The sequence below is a fragment of the Coffea eugenioides genome, chromosome 6, assembly GCF_003713205.1.
Source record: "Coffea eugenioides isolate CCC68of chromosome 6, Ceug_1.0, whole genome shotgun sequence".
In the NCBI taxonomy this organism is placed as follows: Eukaryota; Viridiplantae; Streptophyta; class Magnoliopsida; order Gentianales; family Rubiaceae; genus Coffea; species Coffea eugenioides.
Genome location: NC_040040.1, coordinates 13,861,710 through 13,876,639, shown reverse-complemented (window position 1 = coordinate 13,876,639; position 14,930 = coordinate 13,861,710). Strand labels below are relative to the sequence as shown.

Below are 14,930 nucleotides of genomic sequence, written 5' to 3'. Positions count from 1 at the left end.
TTTCAATTTATAAAAAAAATTAACACCGGAAACCTTTCTTAGCAAGTGCAGGGGACACTCATTAGCCAAACGTTTTAGCAATAAAACATAATCATAGTCAGTTAAAACTATGCTAGATCAGAAGTGTCTTTATACAATGAAAATACTAATATACGCTTGCGAAAATGTACATGAAAATACTAATAACGTTTTTTCCTTATTTTGTCAACCAGCAACTATTTCTTGTCCACAGAGATGGTTAATTTATAGATCATGTTGAAGTTTGAAATGAAATTCCAGTTTAAGCTTAATTTGGAGAGTAAATTGTCCATAATCTTACTGAACATCACCTATGCAGTTGTCCTGTCAAATTTCGATGAAGGCTGTAAATTACTTAAATCAGTGTCTTGATTTAACTGACCTAATAATTGGTAATATTATTGAAGTTTTTCTTAGTTTTTTGCTTTCAAGGTATAATAGTTGATTTGCAAAATCACATTCCTTTTTTTTTCTTTTCGTTCTTGTGTGCTTCTTTATTCTTTGTTGAGTAAAATCTCCCTTATTGTATATTATCAAAGAGGAACCAACAATGCTGATTCATATTTCCAAAAAAAAAAAGAAAAATTGTTCTCTCTTTTGTCATTGACAACCGTCAAACTGGCCTTCTTAATTTAAAGAAATGTGATTAACCCTAATCATGTGCATCTTCAATTTTCTTTCCCTTTTATTTTTCAGTGAAAGGAGTAACAATTAGTATTATTATAGGTTATTTAGTTAAACTATGCGATTGTCCAGGCTAACAGTCTAAGGAATCTTTGGCGATTAATTATTTGTACGTATTATTATTATTAATCAATGTGCTTTTCTCATCTAATACTTTTCTTCCATTTGTATACACCAAAGTACTCACGCTAGCTAGTAGTGGGATTTCACAAGATCGGACAAGCTTCTTTAATCATATTGAATAAACTAAAGTTGAAAGATTTTGTGGTTGCAAAGTGAGAATCTTTTCGCCAATTGTAAATCATAAATGAAAAATGATTAGTTGATAGGGTTGGCAAAGGCAAGTCTTGAGAAGATGCCGACCATACAGACCTCTTGTATTGGGAACTATTATGTGTTTTTAGTTTGTGCGTACGAGACAAGGAGAATTGCTTGAAGGTGTGTGTTAATTGCTCTTGATATTAGTATTTAACTTTAGGAGGAAATGAAATTGAACATGTACATGGTTTAGCCAAGCAGGCTAAGGTCTTTGTATGAGGTCTTGTCTGATTTGCTGTGCTCTTGCTTAATGCCTTAATCTAATAATCTTAATGACAGACTTTGCAGTTTATGACTCTAATTTTCTGCAGTTCTTTTCTACAAAAGCAAACAATAATAATAAAAAAAATGGAAAAATATCACTTTATTTCATCCCACGCATGTCTTTCTATCTGCCAAAATTAGAATGCTTTTCGATATGGATATAACTGAGTAAGTAAGAAGATCTTGTTAGGAAGTAAGTTGGTTTATTTGATAACTACGTAGTAGTCGGGTTGAAGCATCAGGATATTTTCTTGAGATGATCGATTTGCTCTGACAACTAAAATCATAATTAGCATTTTGAACTTCATTAGTTTCCTAATGAAAAGGACTCTTTCCGAGTTACCAAAGTAAATTAAACAAGTCATGCCTATAAACGTGTGCACTCGTTAATATATTTAAATCATATCAAAGTTATCATATAAATACACATACGTATATTTATTGTATCCTCTGAATTGCGACATTCTATTCTTTTTTAAGTATTCCATTTAATGCATGCTCAATAGACACATGTTAATCAAACCGTAGATGAGTTGAATCATTGGATGGGCAAATAGCAGATATCTTTCAAAAAATCTCTTGTCAGTATTCATCAAACAATGCAGCAAGTAGAAACATAATAATTTCTTAACAAACAAAATATTGATACGCAAATAAAAAAAAAAAATATTGGTAGGCAAATAACATGGGCTGATGAGACACTGAATGAAACCATCAATGGTTAATCACCAAGTGAAAAGCATCAAATAACAAAAACCCTTATTAGCATTATGAAAAAAGAAGGCCTTGGATGGTGGTATCCTGCTTTAGAGATCCGAAAATTGTAGGCACATTGTCCATTCTGAGGAACTGCTCCAAGTAAGGAAGTATTACTTCTCCATTTTCAACTTCGTACTCCGGCAGGCCTTCCATCCATGCTCTCAAAAGTTGACTCAAGAACATGGCTGCAGGTCTTGTTACCCACATCCAAGCCCCTGCATGAATCAAGCCAACTAGATGATGATCTTAAATTTTGCTCCATCAAGTCTAGGCCACACTAGGAAATTAGCCTCAAAACCTTAGTAATTTTGGACAAAAAGCGCAAGGTACAAGTATAGTAGAAAGAAAAGCAGGGGAAGTGTATGTACCATCGAAAAGCCTTGAAAGTTGGAATGACATTGACGAGGTCAGCATAGACCTTGATAAGTTGATCAATTGTTTCTTGAAAGACACCGTCTTCGAATTTAAGTAAAAGCCAAGTGCTTTAAATCTCCTTTTAGGCTTCACTCGCTTTTGTTAGTATGATAATTTCCTACTGGTCCGTTCTATTAGATATAGAGTATGTGGGAAGATGGTTGGTTAGTGCCCTTGGATTTGGCTGTTTGCCCTGCTTCGTCATGGATCGAGCATGGGATGATTTGTTGCTAATTGGGCCAATTTCTCCACATAAACTTGAGATGATGCTACAAATTTCAGAATATTTAATTTTTAGTATAAACCAAATTAAAATCCACCTACTCCGGAAGGAGGATAAGTTAACTTATTTGGCTGTGGATGTTTGCAATAATCCTTGTATTGTTGTCAAGTGGTTGTGGAATCCTTTTCTAATCAAGCATGGAATAGTTATTGCGAGTTTCATTTGGACCTTAATCGGTCGATTTCTTTTTTGAAATAACAAGGATCAACAGTAATTATCCACTTATTTGCTCGACTTGCTTCCTAAATTTTGTAGGGTAGAAGTTTAAAAATTTTAGCACATGATCTCCATTATATAAAAGGGTAATTCATGTGATTTTTTTTTTTTATAATAAATCCAATTCTTCCTACTCCCGAGCCTCCCCACCCTGTCTTAAGTTTCTCTGGTAACCCACTCTAGATAAGTTCGAAACGAGCTTGGACCTTTTTCACAAAGTAAGAAAAAAAAATTCTGCAGTGGAACTCATTGGGCTGATGATGTTTGTGCAACATCACCTTGAGCCCAGACCAGCATAAACCAACCCAACCCAGACTGTTTAAGATGTTAAAAAGTACTGGATTTACTTCTGCTTCAATCGGAAAGGAAAAGTTGAATGTAAGCAGAGATTTTTGGTCTGACCCCAGTCCCAATCCATGGCGTGCAGAATTTTTTATTTTTATTTTTTAAGTTATGCAGAATGGGAGGAAGTGTATTATGCTTACAAGATTGCCGGACTACATGAAATATAATTTCTTGAAATAGAAAAGCATTGTGCTACTCGAATTGATCAATTCTAGTTATGAAAATAAAATTAAAAAAATCAAAATATGGGAATCCTTGGTGTGTATCATTTTGTAATCATCGTGTCCGTTATTGTAAGTAGTATTTGTCTTCCATTTGTATAGACCAGAGTTAACTTGCTTACTAGTAGTTCCATTTGATTAAGAGAATGAAGATTGGAGAAGCTTCTTTAATCATATGGAATAAACGAATGTTAAAAAAGATTTGTTTACAAACAAATGATGATCGCTTGATTATGTTGGCAAACGCAAGGGTTAAGAAGATAACAACTTTTGTTAGCATTTTTTTTTCAAGGACAAGTAGATGTGTGTTTTGATAACCCAAAAAAATATTACTACCTCGTTATGCTGAACCATCTTCATATTTTCTTGAAATGGAATCAATATGCTTACGAGATGATGGAAACTAATGATGTATGTATGCAGCTTTCTTCATTAATTTCCTCTTGACAAGGACTCTTCGTGATTTCTCATTTTCTTTGTAGATGAATTGAATCACCGGACGGAAGAGGAGGCGATGTAATTAACATCTCTAACATCATCTCCTGTAAGTTTTACCAAAGATTTGGAGGTGAATTCAATTCTAATTTACCCTCCAAGTTTGTTTGGTTACCTAAATTCCAATACAACTATTTGGGACTCATTTGCCCATTCTACAATATCGGCTATATAGGTGGTTCATCAGCTATTAAAATCAGAGTGCAACTGAGTCCTTGAGTATAGTTGTTAGGATACAAATTAAGGAGGATAAATGATCCTGAAACCATGTACTAGCTTGGATGCGGTAGTATTTACAACGCCTAGCGAATTGGTCTTCTGTTCATTTAAAATTGGCAAAAGGTCCAACTCTTGCGATGTTTGGTCTATTGAAATTTTCCTCACTTTATATTATCATGTCCCTATGTCCTCTCCCTTTTGGTCATTACAACTATGACTCTTTGACGTATCATACTGTGTAAATCAATAAGAAAAATTCACCAGAAAATGAAAAATTAATAATAAAGTAGAATTGGCTACATCATTGACTATGGACTTAACACTAAATGCAGCTGGCCAGCATGGGCATGGCGTTTAAATCCTAAACAAAATATCTACTCCGGTTTATATTTGAGAAGTACGTAAAAAAAAAAAAAAATCTTTCAAGATTTATAATCTAGGCCTGAAAACTGATTCTCAAAAAAAAAAAAAAAGGATCTTTTTCGGTAGTGCTTCTAGTATGAAGCTGGATTAGCCCGTTCTATTAGGTACTAATTCAAGGTTTGATTCCTATTGATGTTAAAAATGGAGAAAGGGAAAAGTGTTCCACCTAGTGAAGAACTACTAAAATCAAGATTTTTTTATGTCTTTCTTCCTATATTGGGTTATATTGGATTAGGCAAATTAACCAATTGAAGAACTTGTTTAATTATGTGTTTGAGTAAAGGGACACTCATAATTATTTCCGAAAATAACCAAGTTTTTTTAAATCACTAAGTTCAGAAGAGGTTTCTCCATGGTAAGTAAAGTTATCCTCGTTATCATTTCCAACTATTTTCATCTGCTCCCAAATGGACCTAAAAGGCTTGTTCAACAATGATCATACAAATGTGAAGTCATTCTCTCACACAACACCATCCATGGATTCCATTTTCCAGAGTTGTTAGCTTGACAAAATCAAACCCCTCCAAAACCTTGGACATTTGGTTCAATTATTGTAGAAGGTTAGGCACGGAAGACTAAATATCCAGAGGTAGTTAGCATACTTCATTCTTGTCAAAAATATAGGGATCCGGTGAAGACCATTTCATGATTGTTGAAAGTCTCAGGATCTGCTCAAAACTAATTGATTGGTACCCTTAAGATCCAAACCATGTGGAAATGTTCGTAAAGTTAAAACATAAAAATTATTTTGGGAGTCGTAGTTTGTATTGGACTTACCGAGATCTGCAAATGTTGACAAACAAGTATATTTATTTTCCAACTTAGTTGTGGTAAGGTGGGGACGTTGAACAATAAATTTGCATGCCACATGCACATGGAGTTTTCTGTGGTTCAATTTGCAAAAGGTGTACATCCACTTCATATCTGTTACTAATAAAATTTTATTTTAGCTTTTTGGTAGGATTAATTCATGGGCCATCCAAACTTTTTCTTAAGACCCTTTTGACGATATAATCACATGGGATACAGGGTTGTTAAAGAACAAGTGAGTTGGATTAGTTGTGGCTAATCTTTTCTCAGAGCCTATTCATGACTCTGATCAAGTGTCATAATCTCATAGTATATGAGAGGTTTATAGACGGATATAGTGAACAAACATATTGACTTGATCAAGATTTCTGAACCAAAAAAAAAAAAAAAGATATTTATGATTGTTAGCCATATAAATGCAGATATAAAGTTGTTCATACACACGTCATTTCATCAGTTCATACAAATGTAAAAGTAAATCTTAATTATGTGCATTTGTCGTCTAAATTGATGGTTTTTAATTGTCAGGGTAGTAAATGTGCTCTTCCTTTAATCGGATCACATTAAATTGAAGAAATGTAGGTTTCAATTGTTGCTGCAACATAATATATATGTATATATGTCTACACTCTTTGGTTTGGTTTGTCTGATAAGTAGTTAAAATAGAAAATTCTTTCTCTAGAATTGAGTGCTCCACTTGATTATATGTGATTCTAGCAAGGGGCTATTTTGTGCCAAGACAACAAAGTTTTTGATGTGCTCTTCGGATTCTTTGTTGTTTTCGTCTATACTTGTTGACTTTATCCCATATTCTCGACAATATTAAAGAGACTTCATAAATATTCCACAACCCCCCCCCCCCCCAAAAAAATAGAAAAAGAAAAAGATGTAGAAGAAAATAGGGATTGTCAAACAAAAATTTGACTTTAAACATTTTAGGTACAAACATGGTAAATTCAAGAACTTAATTTAAAAAAAAACGACAAAGGCCGGGCCAAAATGAAAAACAAAGAAAACTTGAACCAGCATGTGTTAAGTGCCAACAAATGAACGGGTAACCAAAATACAAAAGACTCACAATTAAGACAAAATCTATATTGTCCTCTTATCAACTCAAACAATGACATCCATCATTTTCTCATGGTTGGAAACAGAAAATTTACCAGAAAGAAAAGAAAAGGTTTCGTGGAAAGAGGGGCAATTCAGATTAGATAGAAAGCCATAACGGGCACCACACAGGAGGTCAATGTGCCGATAAAATCAATACATTTGTGACTGTAGATAGAGAGGCCTACGCAGTGACAAATTTGCTTACATGAAATGAGGTGTGATTCTGACCAGAAAACAACCGAAAAAAGTATAAGAAAAAAAGTGGGAAGTCCCTCTGTCGACATTAGGAATTGCCCAAAGATACATAGGGTTAGATTTGAAGTGAGGTGGCCCCCTGTCCTGGTATGGTACTATGGTCAACTCGTCAGCAGATCTCCTCCTCAGTTGTTCTAGTACAAATCAGATTATCGCTGCGAAATTTTGTTTGTTCTGTCTGGATGAGGTTCATATGTACAGATTATTACAACTATTTGTTTTGTTATAGTAGAAATTAGAATATTCTTCTAACAATAGTCTGATTGATTCACTAATTTGAGTTTAGATTGGTATTGGCTATAAACTTCGAGTATACTTTTTTTTTTTCAAAAAAAAAAAAAAAGTACATTCTTGGACACCCTGTCAGTCAACCTAGAGATCAACACCTACAAGATGGACAATCTAATTGTGTGGTCTAATTAATTAAAATTCATATACTACTAACAACTACTAATATTTAACTACTGTTAGATTTCAAATTAACTACTGTTGGAAGAAGAAGCTATGAGTATACACTAGTTGTTGTTGGGATTGCTTATCCGTAGGCTGTAGTATTAAACCAGGCATGGAGACTTCTAATTCATTTTGAGCAATGTGCCATGCACGATTGCATTTTTTGTCTGTTAGCAGAAAACCCCGTAGTATCAAAGTCTTTCTTAATGACTTTTTCCTTGCTGTTTAGGATTTGTAGTCATCCAATTAATGGAAGAAATTTAGGTGGCTGAGTGGCTCACGTCACATAAGGACAATTCAAGTAATTCATCTCGACACGTCTAAAAGCCAAGAAATCTGAAGGTGTTGTTTATCAAAACTTAGGTTAGAGGAAAATTTTGAATATGAAAAGGGCTTGTGCTCCCCTGAATATTTATCTTCTTGATTTGGTTTCCATAATATTTTTCTGGGGTCTTCCTGTCCCATCATTAGTTTGTTTATAGAAATAGTGATAGATGTAGACTGGGTCTTAATATCTATACCGAAAGCAACCTAATTCCTCTTCTACTCACAATAAACTCACCAACCACTATTGGAAGAAATGACAAAAATAAGTAAAGAAATAAAACCTAAATAAAGAAAAAGTGAAAAAAAGACCATTGCTAAGTAGGAATCTATAGCCCGAATGCAGCACAAAATGGGATTGTCCGGTTTTATGGTGCCACTTGGAGAAATGGCCTTTAATAAGATAAAAATGCTTGAACTTTATTTTGCTTATTAAAAGATAGGCTTTATCCAAAATTTGGCAGAGTTTGTGTATATTAATTCTTCTAGAAGTTTACTAATCCAAGTCAAAGTTATTGTGTCCCTTTTTATGGTACTAAGGAAAATCAAAAAGTATGGTAACGAAAGTAGTTAGAAGCTGAGCAAAAATTTATAAGCTTCCTCCCAATAATTTGGTTTGGTTGATGTACAAACTGCAGAAGCATTGAGATTATATTTCATTATTAACAGTTGCCAAGAAACAAAGTTATGTACCTTGACTTGTAATTAAGCTTCCACGCATGACATTCTGAGTATTAAGGTCGTGACTACTAAAGTACCATCGGCCACCTAATTCTTGGGACCATATTGGTCCAGTGTCCTTCATATACTGTCCAGTCAAGGATACCATTTATGTTGTTTCTAAATTCACGAAGCATATGGAAAATTTTTTTTTTTTTTTGGGGTGGGGGGATGCAACAATTGCTGTGTAGTTCTTGCTTGCCTTCGTGAACAGGAATTCATGGATACTGTTGTTGTAATTGACGCAAATTTCTGTACATGCTCATTAATGGCCCCAATAATTTTCAACATCAATGGAATTGGTCTAATCTTGAAGTGCAAAATACTACATGGACAGAATTGGGGTAATCAACTCCGCATTCCCCGTCCAAGGGATGATGACAAATATTCAGTTTTCTGTACCATCAAGGAGTTAGGAGGGTGAGCTTCGTGCCACTCTCTGGTGTGAGCCCCTATGACTTGGTATATGGAGACTAGACTTTTTAGTTCATACTTAGAAACAAAAGAAAATTAACTTCGTAGAGCTTATTACCTATTTGAACTTCTCAAGCCAAAAAGCCCTTTTTGAGGGCACAAGTCAGACTAAACTGTTTCAAGAATGCAAGATTTTTTTTAGAAATTTGTGTTATCGATAAATGTTCAACTTTATCTATGTACTTAGTACTAATGACAACTAGAAAAAGTTAGAAGTACCAAACTTTCGAGTCTGATCAAGGAATTATTGTCTAATCAATTACTAACAGTTTTCTTTTGTCTAAACTACATTTGCCTTGTCCTTCAAAAGCTCTGCATCTTATCAGGGATTACAAAATAAATCATCAAAATCTGCAATATAGTATTGCTGTTTTACACTTTATTTTACTGAAATCAGGATTTTGCAGTATTTGTGATTGATATGTTTTACTTACTTGTTTTTACATTTGCCTAATATCCTTTATATGCGTTTCAAATTTAAATCATCTCGCATTTCATGGTTGCTAGTAGTATAACTTTATTTATATTATTGTGGAATGCTGGTTCACTAAAGCCAAAAGATTGGCGGATCATTGTGGAGACATCAAGCGGACGATTCTTCTTCTATTTGGGTTTTTGGTTCCATGGCTGACTGCTCTTTAGGCAGCACAAAAAGTTGGGCACAAAGCTAAGGCTAGTAGAAAAGTGAAGATTAGTGTCACTTCCAAGACAATGGCTCCAGTAAAGGCATTGACTTTGTGATTTCGTTAATTATTTCCTTGCACTACTTCTTAATTACATGTACACTATGCCTAATTGCTATGGTTCCCCTTTTTACTCTGCCTAGCAGGCTAGCCATGGTTTTGACTTTGAGCTTCCAACGTTTGTCCTAATTAAGCTCTAATTCTCGGACTTGCACGTAAAGAAAAGATTTAGAATTGGAATAGAAGCATTGAGGCCAGAATGTGATCAGAAACGGGATGGAAGATGACAAGAAAAGTAGATTAAACTATTACTAACACGAAATGGAGAAGGACTGTTTGAGTTCACAACATTGGTGTAATTGTTTATTTACAGAGAGTCCTTGATTTTCTCAATTAGGTGACTTAAATGTGCATTGGAGTTGATGTAGTCTTGCAACTTTCAAGTCAACCAAATAGGCTTAGCATTTGATGAAATCGCAGAAGGGACACCTGTTTTCTCTCTAATCTTTAACTGAATTTTTTACCACTCACTAGTATATGACCGAGAAAATGACTGTTTTTTTTTTCTAGTCGTATTGGATCCAATTGTATTAATGCTTGCTCTGCTGTGTGATTTATTGCACAATTTAAAAGCTTACCTTCTCTGCATGACATTTACTACGACTACTTCCTCAACCAATTCTCTCTCACTACTCCCCATCTCTAAATTTGACTTTGCAGATCCTTTTCCAGTTAAATTTACTGGGAAGTTCCTGAAAGTCTATTTCAGGAGGCCTTCTTATATCACACTACACTTCTTCAAACACGTCTTTGCTTGTAAGGTTTGAACACTTAGCCGAGTTTCTTCATTTAGCTTAAGTTTGGAATCACTTTTCTGTCAGATGGAATTATAGTGTATCACATGATTCAAGTTTTAAAGTTCCAATCTTGATGCTTTTTCACCCAAATTTCTCTGTGAAAATGAATAGAATTCTCCTGGATATGAAGGGAAAGAGGTTCAGTCCTCCACCAGAGCAGCTATATTATGTTCTTGAGCCACCTCCATCACCATCGCCACCGCCACCACCATCTTCTCTTTCTAGTGTCCATAACGGTGGTTTCAATTTGAACAACAAGGTAAGCCCAAGCATACTGCTGATCATAATAATTCTTGCCATTATCTTCTTTGTTTCTGGCTTGCTTCATCTCCTAGTTAGATATCTCCTGAGACCTCCAACGAGGGATCCTGATGAAATGGACAATGTAACTGCCCTTCAAGGCCAGTTGCAGCAACTTTTCCACCTTCACGATGCTGGTGTTGATCAGTCCTTTATTGATACTCTCCCTATATTCAACTACAAAGCCATTATAGGTGTGAAAAGTCCCTTTGATTGTGCTGTTTGTTTATCTGAATTTGAAGCTGAAGATAAGCTCCGATTGCTACCAAAATGTAGCCACGCTTTCCACATGGAGTGCATAGACACTTGGTTGTTGTCTCACTCCACTTGCCCTCTTTGTAGAGCTAGTCTGATTCCCGATTTCTCATCCAACCGCCATTGTTCTCCTATAGTCCTGGTTCTTGAATCTGGAAGTGAGAGTTCCAGAGAGATTGTACCAGATTTAGGCACTACTAATTCAGTTGCCAGAGTGAGTTCACACTTGAGTTCCCGTTGTGAGGATGAATTCAGGCTGCCTAATTCAGGGACTCTGCAGAAATCTTGTGAAATTCAAGCTAGAGAGGATGATAATCAGCAGGTTCTAGTGGGTTCAGGGGAAAAGGTTGTTCCCGTGAAGCTTGGGAAGTTTAGGAATGTAGACGGAGGTGGAGAAGGTAGTAGCACTAATAATGCTGATGCAAGAAGGTGCTTTTCCATGGGATCTTTTGCTTACGTAATGGATGAGAACTCATCCTTGCAAGTTCCAATTATGACTCCAGCAAAGAAACAATCTAGCAAGAAACCGGCTTTGCCGTTGACGCCAGGTCACAGGCCTGCAATGTCTGAATGTGGTTGTGATTCAAGAAGAGAATTCATTGGTTTTGAAGCATTTAGGAATGCTGAAATGCAAGATACTGGTAATGCTAATTCTGCTAGTTTGTGCAATAATGGAATTCCTAACAAGGCTGTGGGGAGTAGCAGAGGAGAGAGCTTTTCATTTTCGAAAATTTGGCTAAGGGGGAAAAAGGACAAGGGGAATTCAGCCCCAGAACAATCATCAAGAAGGGCATTTTCATTCAGATTCCCAGGGCAGGGCAATGTGATTAATGAAGAGGGTTTGAAGCCTAATAAGAATGGTGGTAGGAGGACTATTTCAGAGATTGATATTGGTAGGTGGGAAAATGGTGGGAGTGACGTCGTTGGTGATATTGAAACTCAGAGCTGCAATAGTTTGGATTCTATGTCTGTAAATCCACCTTCTTTTGCAAGAAGAACTCTTCTATGGCTAATGGGGAGGCAAAACAAGGTGGTTCATACACCATTTTCTGGCAATCTTTAGGTAGTGCAATTTTTTTGGTTTTTCCATTTGGAATGTTTCCTAGATTTAGTCTCTCTTTGAAGGGAGAGCATGACAAAACGAGAAAATAGAGAACGAGAAGCCTAAAGAAAGGGAAAAGTGAAAGAATTTTTCCATTGTACATGGCTGCCATTTGCATTTTACCAGAAAATATTTGAAGCAGTTGATTGATCAGTATTCTTTCGCAGAATTGATCGATTCTGAACTTTTGGCCCTCTTTTAGCGTCATAACTTTTACAATTATTTGCCGATTGCCCAGATTTTCCACTTGATATTGCTATCACATTTTTTTTTATGTTAGTGTTGATTTCTAGCAATAATTGCCAATTCTCATTTCCTGGCTTTTTTGTGTTTGCTGATGATTCCTTGTTACAGCCCATTGTTACATTTTTTTTCATCATTATCTTTTGCAGTGAAAATTTACACATTTATTAGTAGCTTGAAAAGCTGAAACCGCCACCGCCATAGTAATTTTCATTGTCCTCTCGCCCTTAATTCGGTGTATGCATGCCAGGTCCTTTATTTCTTTCTTTCTTTAAAAGATGAAAGGAATTTTTGTAGAACGTTACGTTTCATTACTTAAATTCCTACTGTCACCCTAAAGAATAGAAGCACGTAAATCAGACAATTTGAATGCCACGACTCGTGGTATATTTCTTGCATTTTCCGCGATAGCATAAGAAAGTAGATATCAAAATAAATATATCATCGCATATTCCACAATAGAATAAGAAAGTAGTAACAAAACAACACTTTCATTACATATTCTAAAATAAAATATTCATCGCATTTGCAGAAAAATTTACGGAAAACCTGAAAACCACCTCCCTCCATCAACTAAATAATGATAATTACATTTTTAGTGGTTTATCCCGAAATGAAAAATTTATCGATTAGTAACTATCATCCATGCTTACGCTTTCAAGTCTGGTCATGTTTAACCTAGGATATAGGGACTATGAAGTATGAACTTAAAGCTTGGTCAATTGTCAAGATTAATGAGCTTAAAGTAGCCAGATCAGATATTCTAGTCGGTATTGTTAGATTCAAGTTAGAAGAACTAACTCGATTATTGCTTTCCCATTCCAGATCAACTCGGTTATTATTTTATGTGAGTGTAGGGACTATTTCTTTCAACCAATGTGTTCTTGTGGATATAATTTTAATCTAATGATGTCCATACAGCTAAACTCGTGCTAAGGTCTGTGAGTGGGCTGGAAGTATTAACGGACAGATGGGTTCATATGCATATAAGACGTTTAAATAATTTGGGTGTACCAAACCAAACTATGTTTATAATCCTCCAAAAAGATGTTTATGTGCCTGTATAATGCCTGTCAAATGGGATTCAACTAGTCAAACTACATTCATAAAAAATTCACTTTTTTTTTTTTTTTGGTAGATATCATATGTATTCCTACTGAAAAATTTTATACCCAACGTAATAGTGTCGAGTCTGAAATTGTAGTTCAATTGGTCAAAACACCACCCTATCAAGACGGAAGCTGCGAGCTCAAGCTCCGCCAGTCCCGACGGATCCAATATGAAATGGGTCGGGGCATAAGTTCATTCTGAAATCAAAAAGGGGTGGAGGGAGGGAGGAGGGTTAAGTTCTATTTCTTTAATTTTGGTAGGACTCAGTACCATCTTTTTCATGCTCGATTCCATTGATATTAGGTATTCAAGTTCGAATTCAAATTTGTCAAGTATCTTGTTTTAGAGCTCGACCTCGATTCAGTACTGCTCTAGCTCGACTTCAAGTTGAATTAAGTCTTCTTATTAAATAAAAAAGTAACATGTTTAGTACTCAACACAATCCTTTGGTCTTCTAAACGGGTGTGGAACAAGTTTGGGGTTAAATTATACATATACCCCGACAAAAAGATGAGATTTTTAATATCTCCTAATCACAAATTCCGTTTCTAACCGAATATGGTCCATCCGGATACATTTTTTGAAACCACCAATTTATTCACGAGAGTAAATCAATCCAATCACTATTTTGATATAGATGTACTGAAAAGTACAAAACATATCGTTGATGTAGGATAGAAAGCTTCATTTTCTACCAATTTATCCCCAAAAAAATGTTGAATTATCTTCTCATATACCTCACCAAAGAGCAAAGGCACTAGATAAACTTCAAAGTCTTAATGAGTAGTTGGATGATGCAATCAATGAACCAAAGAGAATTCAAATTCAAATTCACGTAGTAAATTCTCCCATGTTTTTTCTCTCTTTTTTTTTTTCTTTATTATGAAAGAAACTTGTCTCATTTTCGTCATTACACTAGAGGCATGATGTAGCAACTGGTCAAATACATATGTCAAGAAATTGTTTGCATTGATTGAGTGGCATTTTGATGTGCAGATGGGGCTATAGAGTTTGGACAATAAAAGATCAAATGGACTTGGAACATATTAATGGCTGATGTTATTACTCTCACGGGAACGGTTGCGGGCCGTTGTCTGTTTTTATGTGCAACCTAACGCCACCTCATGATAGTGTCCTATGATTATAGATAGATTCATGGGCATTGAGATTTCTGGAAATGGATCGATATGGTATATATACTTTTACTGTATATATTTTCTTAAAGAATTAAGTTTAAATTTTCTTATGTGAAATAACAAATCATGGTATTTTTGGAGAAGAACAACTTGGGGTAATATTGACATATGAAAAAGTCTGTATTCTAAAAACTCTTATACTGTTAAATATTTCAAAATATTTTCTAAAATATATTATAAAAACTCTGCTACAGTAAAATTTTTCAAAAGTATCGCCAAAAACAACTAATCCAAACGGAGCCAAAATTTTCGAAAAAGAAAAAAAATATAAAATATATTGTAACGGGATTAGGGATACAAGTGATGGGCATAACTAGGCGCGCATATAACAGATGTCTAAATTTAAATTCAATTAATTGTAGGCTATATATCATATTCC

At 35.1% G+C, this 14,930-nt stretch overlaps 1 protein-coding gene across 1 annotated transcript; it reads left to right on the top strand.

Annotated features, from left to right (window-relative positions):
- Positions 1–10,181: 10,181 nt before the first annotated feature.
- LOC113775557 (RING-H2 finger protein ATL13-like) lies at positions 10,182–12,155 on the top strand. The gene has a single exon (XM_027320488.1). It carries the CDS (start codon positions 10,419–10,421, stop codon positions 11,961–11,963), a length of 1,545 nt encoding a protein of 514 aa, XP_027176289.1. The 5' UTR covers positions 10,182–10,418; the 3' UTR covers positions 11,964–12,155.
- The last annotated feature ends 2,775 nt before the right edge of the window (positions 12,156–14,930 follow it).

Excerpts from the sequence above, each read along its gene's own strand:
- LOC113775557 (XM_027320488.1), top strand. The coding sequence starts at position 10,419 with ATGCTTTTTCACCCAAATTTCTCTGTGAAAATGAATAGAATTCTCCTG.